The sequence below is a fragment of the Sus scrofa genome, chromosome 15 (genome assembly GCF_054392235.1).
Source record: "Sus scrofa isolate SSC_HxYL_T2T_F1_AM1 chromosome 15, Sscrofa_HxYL_maternal_Yorkshire_Landrace_v2.0, whole genome shotgun sequence".
Taxonomy (NCBI): Eukaryota; Metazoa; Chordata; class Mammalia; order Artiodactyla; family Suidae; genus Sus; species Sus scrofa.
Window position 1 is genome coordinate 59,763,715 of NC_139397.1, and position 12,809 is coordinate 59,776,523.

General features: G+C 45.5%; 1 protein-coding gene across 12 annotated transcripts in view; it reads right to left on the bottom strand.

The window, feature by feature from the left end:
• Positions 1–12,809, bottom strand: part of IRF2 (interferon regulatory factor 2) — a 145,969-nt gene that overhangs the window by 59,415 nt on the left and 73,745 nt on the right. For 2 of the 12 annotated variants that reach the window (XM_085001033.1, XM_003483614.5), the window contains exon 2: positions 8,310–8,469. The exons of 9 other annotated variants lie outside the window; for them this stretch is intronic. In XM_085001033.1, the coding sequence (XP_084857159.1) occupies positions 8,310–8,414 (105 nt within the window). In that variant the 5' untranslated portion in view covers positions 8,415–8,469. Of the gene's footprint in view, positions 1–3,892; positions 3,999–8,309; positions 8,470–12,809 lie in introns of those variants that run through there. One more of the 12 variants, XM_005671701.4, reaches the window with a different exon arrangement.

Sequence of the window (12,809 nt, forward strand, 5' to 3'; positions counted from 1 at the left end):
GTCCTGAGTTTTCCAAGAGTCCTGAGGTCAGCAGGGTGCCCTCATTTGAGATTAGAAAATCAGGAGTTCCCGTCGTGGCTCAGTGGCTAACAAATCCAACTAGGAACCATGAGGTTGCGGCTTTGATCCCTGGCCTCACTCAGTGGGTTGAGGATCCGGCATTGCTGTGAGCTGTGGTGGAGGTTGCAGATGTGGCTTGGATCTGGCGTTGCTGTGGCTGTGGTGTAGGCCGGCAGCTACAGCTCCGATTGGACCCCTAGCCTGGGAACCTCCATATGCTGCGGAAGCAGCCCTAGAAAAGGCAAAGAGCAAAAAAAAAAAAAAAAAAAAGAAGAAAAAGAAAATCAGAAAATGGCACCGGACAACACTCTTCTCAAAACAATGAAGAGAGTTCCTTCTACCCTTCCTCCCTCCCTCCCTTTATGAACAACGGTTTAGTCCCCAAACCCACTCGGCGAAACTGAGCAAAGCAGAGCAGTGGATCGAACAGTGTTCCCCCCAAATCTATGTCCACCCAGCACCTGAGAAGGTGACCTTGTTTGGAAATAGGGTCTTTGCAGATGTAATCAGGTTACAGTGCAGTCGCAATGGATAAGCATAGGCCCTAAAGCCACCACGATCGGTGTGCTGACAAGAGGGAAATGTGGGAGTTTCCGCTGTGGCTCAGCGGTAATGAATCTGAATAGCATCCATGAGGATGCAGGTCTGATCCCTGGCCTCACCCAGTGGGTTAAGGATCTGGTGGTGCCATGAGCTGTGGTGTAGGTCACAGATGCTGCTGGGATCTGGCATGGCTGTGGCTGTGGCGAGGGCAGCAGCTACAGCTCCAATTGCACCCTTAGCCTTGGAACTTCCATATGTCCTAAAAAAGGCCCTAAAAAGCAAAAAAAAAAAAAAAAAAAAAAAAAAAAGAAAAAAAAAAAGGGAAATGTGGACACAGGCACACACACAGAGGAGGTCGCAGGAGCAGAGACAGAGACTGGGGTGATTAGAGACTGGGGTGAGGCCAACCCATGTGGTACATTAGCCCAAAGCTTAGTTTCTAAATACTGTTCTCCACTGAAAGGAACAAGTCAAGGAAAGCCAAGGATTGGCAGCAACCACCTGAAGAGGCAAGACCCCTCTCTGTGGAGCATATGCTCCCTTGAACCCAGAGAAACTAATCCTGCTGACACCTCAACTTAGGGCTTCTGGCCTCCAGAACCGTGGAACAGTAATCGTGTGCTGTTTAAGCCACCCAGCTTGTTGGTACTTAGGGCTGCCTTGACAGATGTAACGTGGCAGACGTGAGGACAGAAGCACTCCAGCCTGGGTACTGGCATAAAGAGGGTGCCTCCACCCACCTGGGTGGGAGGAGCCAGCAGCCCTGGTGTGTGGAGCACTGATGCCCACAGGGGGCAGTGAGGATGGACACAGGAGGGGGACAGCAGCCACGCAGAGAGAACAGGCTCCTTCAGGAGGTCGGCCATCCAGTCCAGAGGGCAGAGATCAACAGCACAAAGTGAGGTGGGCTGACCACGGGAACGTGAGATCAGAAGTGTTCAAGCAATGGAGTAAATTAACCAATGCATTAAGGATGATGGGAGCCAGGTTTCTGGCTGTTGGGGAAGTTAGTTCAGCAAGAAAGAAAACTAGAATAACCCTGGGTGTTAGATTAGAATAGGATTGAATTTGTGGTTTTTCATCTATTTTGATAAATACAGAAATAAACATAGATACAAAATAGTACATGAAAGTATATATATAAAAATAGTACAGATACTTCCTAACCCTGTTCACCAAGAGGGTAGACGGGGGCAGCAAGAGGCCAGTGGTGATAAGCACACGTAATGCCCAAAGCTTAGTTTCTAAATATTGTTCTCTACTGAAAGGAACCAGGGCTTCTTGGGGAAATGGCTGATTCCAAGCTGATTCCAGGGCTAGAACGGGAAAAGGAAAAGATGAGCCTGAACCATCCGGGGGGCCAGAAAGTAAGAAAGTGGTCAAAGAACGCTAGAAACACACTGAGAGAACATAGCAGCCAACTTAAAGGGGCTCCCACTGGCCAAATCTGAGACAATCTGAACATCGAAATGATAAAATCGTGTTGTAGCCCCCTGAACAAAATAGGGATCTATAAAGAACTAAACAGAGAAAGGAGAAAGCTTTTCCACAAAGTACCATGCCCACTAATAATTGTGCAAAGAGACAGGACCAGGAGATCTCCATTTGGCAGCTATCCAAGTAGCAATTATTCAGCCAAGAAATATCACGGATGCTAAAACCAGTGGGCAAAAAGGCTGATGAAGAAAAGGATACTTACACAGCCTCAGAGTACCTCCCACAAAACATTTTTTATTACAAAGAGAAAAAGAGTAACGTTACCATGGAAAAGCCTGACTGATACCTCCTTCCTCAAACGATCAAATGACCACTGCAGAAAATACATTTTCTTGCAGAAAATGAGTAACCTGAATCGAATCACGAGGAAACTGCCAACAAAGTCAAACTGATGGACATTCTGTAAGATAACTGATCTGTTATTATCAAAAAGGTCAAGTTTGTAGAAGTTAAGGAAAGATGACAAAGGTATGACGCTTGAGCCGTCTTTTGCTATCAGCACATTATCGAGACAACTAGTAAACCTTAACAGGGTCTGTGGGTGAGATGGTCCTCGTGTCACCTGCCTGATTCTAACAGTCATGTTGGACAGTCCTCTCGTTTGCAGGACAGACGCACTCCAGGATTCAGGAGTAGTATGACTTGAGGCTGGCAACCTCTCCAGAGGTTCAGGAAAAAAAATCTTTGCAAATATTTGTGAAATATTTGTGAAATATTCCTGTATGTCTGAAATTATGTTGCAAAGAAAAAGAGCTGGCAAGCAAGACAACAGCCAAGGTCACAAGTAATTTACAATCCAGAGGGGGAAACGACAGCATTTCTGCAAATACAACAAACTCTAGCAAATTCCCCCTGCGGTGCTTAAATTAAATTGCTGGCAGTTTTTTCTTAATCCAGGCACCACGACTGTATTAAGCACACGCATCAATCACTTTATCCATAAGGGGCTGTGCGATCAAGCAACAATGATCTGAACAAGGAAACTCAAAGCATCTTTTCTGGGGCAAGATGGTCTTTAAGTCATTTTAAAGTGCAGGTTGTGCAGAAAACTAAAAGTGAGATGGCCAAAGACCCTGCCTGCATATTTTGGAGAAGGTGCTCTGATTTCAGCAAACATCTGAACTAGTATTTAATTCAAGTTATTCAGATTTGAAAACGTGAGAGTGGTTTGCAAGTGACATTGATTCACCGCACAGGCTAAGTCAGTGGTGGAGGAAAGAGGTCAGAAACACTGGCCTGGATGAAGGATGGCAGGTTTTAGATATTCCACCTTCAGGGACCCCACGCTGCAGGGTGCTCTGCAGGGCATTTCAGGCCAGTCCAAGTTGTCACCAGAGTCCCCAAAGCTGGCATTCCCAGCATAGTTTCATTTTCTTTCATGACAATAGTTCCCACCCACCCCCTAGCCTTCCCACCACTTGGCTCAAAAAAAGGCCCACCATGAGTAAAGGTTTTGCTTTTTGTTTCTTATTTACAACTTTGCCTCAACTTGGGGAAAACGGAAGCCTGAATAACCTTAAGTTCTAACTTGCTCTCACTTGGCTGGTCATTCCAGTAACTGCTTTGGCCTCCAAGTACCAAACAGAGCACATATTTACTGTTCCCCAAGAGAATAACACTGTAAGAACAGAAAGTGAAACCAGTGGGGCAAGAACAATTCCTTCCTTCAGCAAAGCCTGCACCAAGCAGCCATTCCAATGGCTGCCCCCACCTCCACCCCTCACCTCCCAACCTCAGCCCTGCAGCCCGAATACTCTCATAAAAGCATGAACACGATCTACTTAAAGCCTACCGCTGTCACATGCACAGGCTCCAGCTTCCCTCTGACCCCCTCCTCTGCTGGCCTTGCTCCCTGGCACTGCGGCCCAGCACTTCAGCCCAAGGCCTCAGTACCTACTGTCCCTCAGCCTCTAGGGCGCCCCCTCTCACTGGCTGACTCACAATCTTCAGGTCTTAGCTTCAAAGTCACGTCCTTAGCAAGCCTTCTTAGTCTCCCCAGGCCAGGCCAGGCCCCAAATCTGTCTGCTTCATTGGACAAGAATTTCCATGAGGTCCAAGACCAATTCTATCTGCTCACCACTCTATTTATTCCTGGGGCCTAAGAGTACGGCAAAAGCTGATGTTGAGTAAACAAACGATGAACTGACTGTGGATGCCAGGTATCAAAGATAAAGAAAAGGGGAACAGAGAGGGGCTTGCAGCTTAGTAAAAGAAAGCAGGTACACAATTACAATGAGGAAAATGATGATTGGCCCTTAAAAAAAAAAGGCTTATATATTAATGCTATGCAGAAGTCGTCTAAGAAAGCGGTGGCATATACATTTTTAAAAATTAATTCTTATAAACTCTGCTTTGCATTATTTTAGGGTTTCAAGATATAATCTGGAATCTTATTAACTTCAAAGCTGTATGTATGGAAATTCACAAGGAAATTACTGATGCCCAGCAGCACTGCATCTGCTATTACCGAGGGTGCAGAGATGGTCACTATGGTCACTACATCATTACTGTCCAAAATGGAACGCTTTTGAGTGTGACTGGGGCCCTATTAATAAGTCTATCTTGCCTCTAAACAGATGTGAAGAGAGACTGTCCCTGGAAAAACCAGGATTGGCAGCGGGGGGCAGGGAGCTGTTCGGGTCATGGGAGACAACTGCTCTTTTATTCAAAATCCTTGGACCAGATCTGTTTCAGAATTCAGTTTGGGGATTTTAGAGATAATATGGTATATACTCCATACAGAACATCACACTCCCAGCAATCTCTAGAGCAGAGCCCCTTAATCCAACAAGTAATATTTCTGCAGTAAAACGTGAACATTCACACTAGTTGGGATTAGTAAAAGCTATAAATAGCTTTATGCCAATTCAGGGAAGACTATACTGACAAATGAGTCATGATAAAAACTTTCAGTTTTCAGAGCTATTTGGATGGCAAAGAAGGGATTTGGGATCTGCAATTAATTTCAAGTTATTTCTATCCTTAGGGTATATTATTATTCCCATATTATACAAAAAGATCAGCGTCTTCTTCCTTATATTGCACTTAACATTATAAGTTAGTCTGGCAGGCACTCTTCGGAAGTTCGTGAATAACATGCACATTTTAAGTCCTGAAATGGAAAAATTTAATGCAAATACTAAGTGAGGAAATACCTTTGTTGAATTTTTTTTTTTTTTTTTTGTCTTTTTAGGGCCGCATCTGCAGCATATGGAGGTTCCCAGGCTAGGGGTCCAATCAGAGCTGTAGCCACCAGCCTACGCCACAGCCACAGCAACGGCAGATCTGAGCCGCATCAGTGACCTACACCACAGCTCACAGCAACACTGGATCCCTAACCCACTGAACAAGGCCAGGGATTGAACCTGAAACCTCATGGTTCCCAGTCGGATTCGCTTCCACTGCGCCACAATGGGAACTCCAGTTGAATATTTTTAAAAATTTGATATCTGAAGTAGCCGCTTAAAAATTAGTATTGCCTTTACATTAGGCCTACCTAGCAATGGATATACACATTTTACTTTACCAATCTAAGTATTTATTTATAAATTAAGAAGAGCTTTCAATTAAGATTCAAAGCTACTTTAAAAACATCCCCTCCATAGAGTTCCTTTATAATGACATTTGTAATGACATCGTTCCTTCTCCTCCAACATTTTAGATATTTGATTTCAAAAGTAAATTTATTACACAGGAATTCCTTGCTGGCACAGCAGGTTAAGGATCCACTGTTGTCACTGCTGTGGCTCTGGTTACAGCTGTGGCACAGTTTCAGTCCCTGGCCCAGGAACTTCTGAATGCCATGGGCATGGCCAAAAAAATTAGAAAAATAAATAAATCTATTACAAAGAATACTTTAATGAGCATCAAGTTACATCGCATTTATTTGCCGTCTGTTCATACAGTCTATGCGGTGGGAGTGAGAACAGCATCATCTGCTGAGATAGTTACATGAACTAGTCTCCCATCTAACACAAGCCCTACTGCTCTGTGGAAACCATGGTATGAAAGAAAAAGACTTAATCCTCAATGGGGCACAAATGCAAATTTACTCAAGGAATTATCTGGAAAGCACACCCCTTACACTGAAAATAATTCTGAATGAGAGGGCTGTGAGACACATCGCTGCAATGTGATGATACCATACACACTGAACTGTTCTGGTTCTACGGGACTTGGGTGGAGGTTCTGCTCAGAGATCCTTGCACACACACACACTTCCTCCTGACATTGAGAAGAAAGAAAACACAGTGAGGCTAATGATGGTCAAGGTGAAGGAGCCCCAGAGACTTTCCTACCCACAGGACCAAGGCACTCACACCAGCGGTTACCTTTACATGCATTGAACTGGACTGCTTATAAATACATGCATTCAAAAGTCAAACGTGGAGTTTTCATTGTGGCTCAGGGGAAGCAAATCTGACTAGTATCCATGAGGATGCAGGTTTGATCCCTGGCCTCCCTCAGTGGGTTAAGGAGCCAGCGCTGCCATGAGCTGTGGTGTAGGTTGCAGATGTGGCTCAGATCTGGCATTGCTGTGACTATGGCATAGGCCAGCAGCTGTAGCTCCTATTAGATCCCTAGCCTGGGAACCTCCATATGCCTAAGGTGTGGCCCTAAAAAATAAAAAAGACACACACACACACACACAAAGTCAAATGTGCCTCCAAAAAACCGCTCTCCTGATTCCTCACCAGGAAAAAGATGGTGGTGGGACGATGATGACAATGACTAGGATATGCACCTGGCATTAAACCTGAAGCTCTTCCTACGTCAGCTCCTTTAACCCTCACAAGAACCCTAGGAGGTAGGTACTATTATTATTCTGATTTTCAGAAGAGGAAGCTGGGGCTTAGTTCCTGACCCCAGCATCCAAAACAGGCCTCAAGCTCCAGTGGACAGGATCCATCCACACATGCCCTTTGGGCCCTCCAACAGACCCGATAGGAAACGGGCGTGCTTCCCAAGCTGTTCTCAGACACCACGCTAGTTCTGACAGTTGCTTCCTCGGGTCAGGAACAGTCCAGGGACTTTAAGTCCCCCAGGCCTATAGGTACAGAAAGAAAACCTAGAGCCAGGCTGTGGTTGCATTTCCCAACACTTTCTGTTTTGTTCGGTCTCTGTTCTGAGGGAGGAGCAACTAAGAATACAAGCCACCCCCAAGCAAGGATGGAACAAAAAGACAGTGAGCTGTCTGGGGCTTTTCCTAAAAGAGGAAGTCTTTTGACCCTGTATGACCCCAGGGCTGCAATGATGAAAACTGTGTGTGTGCGTGCGCGTGAGCGTGCCTGAAATGCCTGAGCAAAACTTTGCAAAACCATCATACCTCTATTTGACATGCCTTCTGGTGAGGTCAGCGACCCCTGAAGCACCCCCCTCCCCCAGCAGGCTGCCAAGGGAGTAACCGCGCAGAAAAGGCAACAGCGTGAACTCTACATTCTAAATCCCAGCTCTATCACTTATTAGCTGTGTGGCCTTGGGTAAGTTATGAAGCCCATCTGTTCCTATAAGGCTTTGCAAGGATTAGATAAGTAACCATGTAAAATGTCTAGCATAGTCTAGAACAGTACATCTCACATGTACTTTAGGTCACAGGCACAAATTTTCCAAACCATAGGTATCAAAAATTTTTAAAGGTATTTTTTGACCCTCACCATGGGTCAGATGTTTCCTAAGCAATTTAACCATGTATGAAACATATTTTCTAACAAAAATAAATAAACTTTTTTAAAAATTGAAAAACACTACAGTGATCTCAATCTGTTACATATATAAATGTAATATTCTAGTAAAAAACCAATTAAGAAGATAAGAATGCTGTGTGAAATTGTACAAATAAATTACTTTCCGGATACATCTAAATTATGAAAAACCTAAAAGCATTTTTTAAAAATCCATCACTTTTTAAAACAGTTTTTTCTAGAAGAATTCATAGAAGGCAGTAAGGACCAAAAAGGGTAGACTGACTTTTAAGAAAACATTTCATAAATGTGAAATCACACTGGGTCCGCTGGGTGTGTTTGGCCCCAGACCCAGGTACCTAGGTAGCATCAGATTCTGCAATTCAGCAAAGCAAGAACCATGGACAGATTTCAAAGCATATGGACTCAGGCTCATACCGCACGTTCAAACCTTCTTTCCAGATGGAAAAATGGGAAAAAGAAGCGACCCTATTTTTCCCTGAATCAGCGTGTCCTCTGAGCACTTGCCTTTGCAGTAAAGTCTGAAAGACATGACTTCTTTTGGGAGTTAAGTGGGAAGTTCATTTCAGACTGTCCATCTTTGCATGAAGAGGTGGGTATCCCTGGAGCCATTCAGCTAAGTCGGCAGTACGAAAGCCCAGAAAAGACATCTCAGGCCTCAGGTACACTGAGAAAGTACAGAAAAAGGCAAATAAGATGGTGCCTGTGAGAACTGCGGACAGCAAAGTGGATCACTGAGATACTACACAGGGAAGCCTGGGGACGAGGAACACGGCAGGAGGTGGGCAGGATCCGAATTATCTCAGTTGTTTTCAGCCCCCAAATCACTGTGTACCTGCCACGGCCTTGTGATTCTCTATGACCGACCATGGCTATGTCTGTCCCACCGGGACCACAGGAAAGACAAGAGGACGTGAGGAGAAAGAAGATGGCCATGCTTCAGTACTTACGTTTGAAAAGTCAAGTAACAGGGATTCTTAGAAGGGCCGGCATACTGGAACCTTCTAAGAAAAACTATTTACATAAAATGACAAAGGTATTTACTGCCATCTGATTTCAGCTCCATTCGGGGCCAACGATGTTGAAAACCAATGACTTCCCCAAAGATAGAAGCCTAAAAATGGTTTGCTCTGAAAATGGCTGGCATTGAAGGGCGTAGCCTGGCTCCCCCCCGCCCCCCGCCGCCCGTCCCCCCCATGAGAATGATCGACTCCCTCCCTCATTCCACATCCACAGGGTCCCTGACAGCTTCCTTCTTGCTGCTACTTTTCCTGAGGGGATTTCCTTTGAGCTGTCCCCTCAGCCACTAAACTCTCTGTAAAGATTCTCCTCCTCCTCTTCTTCTTCCCCTTTCTTCTTCTTCTTATATACTTATTATACTACTTATTATCATATACGTCATTACAGAGCCATTCCGTTCAGCTCTTGATGTTCAAATTGAGTTGAGATCCAACACACAAACTATAACCGTAGGCGCTCGTGATTCTATTCCTACAAGACGCCATCCTGATTACCAATGAATTCCAACTGGAAACAAGAGCCAAAACCGCTACTCACTCTAAAGACAACACGACCTCTGAATCAAGAACACATCTCTCCTCTACAGGGTGCATAAATGTCTTTAAATAATTTTAAAAGATACTCACTGCCATTAAACGAGTTCCAAATGGCACCTGGAAATTGGGTTTGTTCCACTCCATTGTCACCATATCCTCCTCTCTGCCAACCCCTTCCTGGACCACACTGGTTTCCATCCCCCTTTGCTGAAGCCGAAGGTGCCGGAGAGAGCTGAGGTCTCGCGTCAAGCACACCTGACTAGACTGTCACCACTCACAACCTGTAACTTCTCCAAGTCTTAGTCTCTTCATCTATAAACAGAGATCTTAAGCAACTTGGCAGAGCTACTGTGAGGAAGAAATAGATAAAGGGCAGCTTCTCTTAAGAGGAAAAGTATGGGGCCTGATTGCTTGGGCATCCCCTGAGATTTCCCCAAAGAAATTCCGGAGAGCAGAGCCAGTGCCCCACCTGAGAGCAGGGTGGACACAGCCAGATTCTTCACAAGGAGCAGGCGGGCACCCAGGGTCCGAGTTCTGGAATATGAGCGTTATCTCCAGCTTGCATGGGGCTGGCCGGATCAACCTTCCCAAACGTCTTAGCACCAGGCTCAAAACCCTGCAGTGGCTTCCCGGGTCCACTGAATAAAATCTGGACTCTTAGCCATCGTTAACTCAGCCCATGTCTCACTTTTTGAGTTCTTATCCCTCAGACGCCTTTCACCTTCTAAACTCAAGCAAAGCTCACAGCTTTCCTAACCCTAACCCTAACCCTAACCTGTGAACAGTCCTTGTGAGCAGGAATGGCTTCTGACTGCTCTTTAGACTTCCCCAGATATCAAGTACAGTACCTTGCACGTGATGCTATGTAATAATTATGTATTGATGAGGAAATAGAGGAATCCTTCCTGGAGAACCTTCTGGGAGCAGGGGATAGGCTGGAAAAGGCAGATGTTATGAACCATGTGTTGTGATGGATAAAACTTAAGATGAACAAGTGATAAACAAGTGGGAGGGTGGGGGATGATGACAAAAAAGCATGCAACCTAAAAAAGAATAATTTTACTCTTTTTGTGACCTTTCCCAGGTGAACCGAGTTAAGCATCTTCACAAACCTTTGAGTTACATTTATTTAACATTTCATTCAAAAAATCTTATGGAGCCAAGCAAGTTCTGTGAAAAGCTCTTTGGGAGATAAAAAGATGATGAGGACGTGATCTCTCTTCTCAAAAGGGCTCCATTTTTGGAATTCCCACTGTGGCTCAGCAGGTTAAGCATCCAACATAGTATCCATGAGGATTTGGGTTCAATCCCTGGCCTTGCCCCAGTAGGTTAAGGGATTAGTGTTGCCACAAGCTGCGGTGTGGGTCACTATTGCTGTGGCTGCAGCTGCAGCTCTAATTCGATCCCTAGCCTGAGAACTTCCATATGCCCGTAAAAAGAAAAAAAAAAAAAAAGCCACGCTGTAGTGATGGGGACAGGAACATAAGCAACCAACTCTAAAACAAGGCAGCGGGTCCTGAAGGTGATACTAGAGAAACAAACCAAAGATGATAAAACTTGCCAGGATGCACCTCCCCTTACAACACATCCCACGATCACTGAACTCAACCAGCTCATTCAACACAACACAACTGGTTCTTGGTTCATTCTCTGCATCAAACTCACCCCAGTCATTCCACCTTCACAATCACAGGACCCTGCTTATTATAAAGGCAGGGGTTTTGGAACATATTTGTGGGGAGTTTATTATGTCAAAGCCTGGAAGAGAGAAAACACTGGGGGGCTTCAAAGAAGAAGGGGCATGTGAAGCGGGCCTGGAAAGGCAGGGGATTCTCTGGCAGAAAGGAAGGAAAAACATTCCAAACAAAAGGAAGAATAACAACAAAGGCAAGAGAGAGGAAGGGATGGCACATTTGAACTGTGAGTAATCAGAGAAGCTGTGCCCCAGGAAACAGGGGCGGATATGGTAAAGAAAAGGCTGGAAGGCTCACATAAGTCTGGTGAGTTAACAGACTTTGTCCTTGCACCTTAATAAGGGCCCTGTTGATGGGGAAACACCCTGACACACCCCAGGGCACAGGCACACGTGGCCGCTGCCTGGTCCTTGTTCCTCACCAGAAAACACAGCACATGAGCCCCACCTCTTCTAAGGTCCTATAGAGGGGTCTGTGTCTGGACAGGAAGGAACAAATGGAGATCTGGGACAATCCTCGCAAAGGAATTCATCCAACATGTATTGCCTACTGGGTACAGAATATGTGAATCGTTTTGCTGAGCCCTCATATAAGAGCACTCCAAAATTATAATCAGGTCAAAAAGGTCATCATTAACAATGAATGCAGAGCATGACACATTGAAATATCTAGGGCCTTTGAACTAGACCTTCAAACTTAAGTGAAGAGCCTAGGAGATACCCAATAAATGCTATAAGGCAGTGGCCAGCCAAGTTATGGCCTCAGCACTGGTAGTGGTACCATATTCACCAAGGTCATGCTAGGGAGACACAGATGGGAAGAAGCCCCCACTGTTCAGCCGACATCCCCAACTTCCTGAGTCCCCGTTGTTCAGCCTCAGGCTCCATGAGTCAGCCCTTCATGGTCTTCCACCGTGTCACTCGGATAATATGGCCAAGCATACCCCGTGTCCTACCTGGATGGCCAGTGTCACTGCTGAGACGAGAGCCACATCCAATCATTCTGGGAGCCGCTGGGACACCTGGTCCTAAACATTTCCACTGTGCTAAGGCATTGTTTGGGGGCACCTTGCCATCGTCTTGATTCTCCAACTCAGGTTTCTCAGCCATATTAACGACAGCCGTCTCGATCGCCTCCTCTCTTACCCTATTCATAGTAATTTCGCTCTCTTTATAAACCAAATCAAAACAAACAAAAGAGGGTGCAAAAAAATATTTTGGTACCTGTGCATCACTTCCTCTTAGAAACATATGAAAGCAGCCCAAAGACAGGCCTGGTTATTATCGAAAGCAGTTTGGTCCTTCCTGCAACGCCCATGTGTCTATGACTAAAATGTAGGCATATTCTTACACCTTTTATCTCCTCTTAGGCATGGCAGGGCCACCGCTCTGCCACATTCGACTGCTAAGAGCCATTATCTAGCATATTTTAGAATGTAAGCCAGGGCGGTGCGGGGTGTGTGGGGGGGTCCAAATCCTCCATAAACGTCCCACCAAAGCTTGCACTATGCTCAGAAGAAAGCCCTACCTGGCTAGTAAACACAAGAACCCGCACACTGAAGGAAGCATTCAGGGCCACCAGGAACTGTCCCTGGCACTCCCTTGACCTGTCTGCTCCCATCAGACCAGAGAGCTCTCCAATGACCCAAGAGTGTCAGGAATTTCCGATCCTTCATGATTTTGCTCTTGCTGCTCTTTCCACCAAAGATGCCCTGCTCACCCATTGGCCACCCGCCGACCCTGCCTACCTCCTCCCCT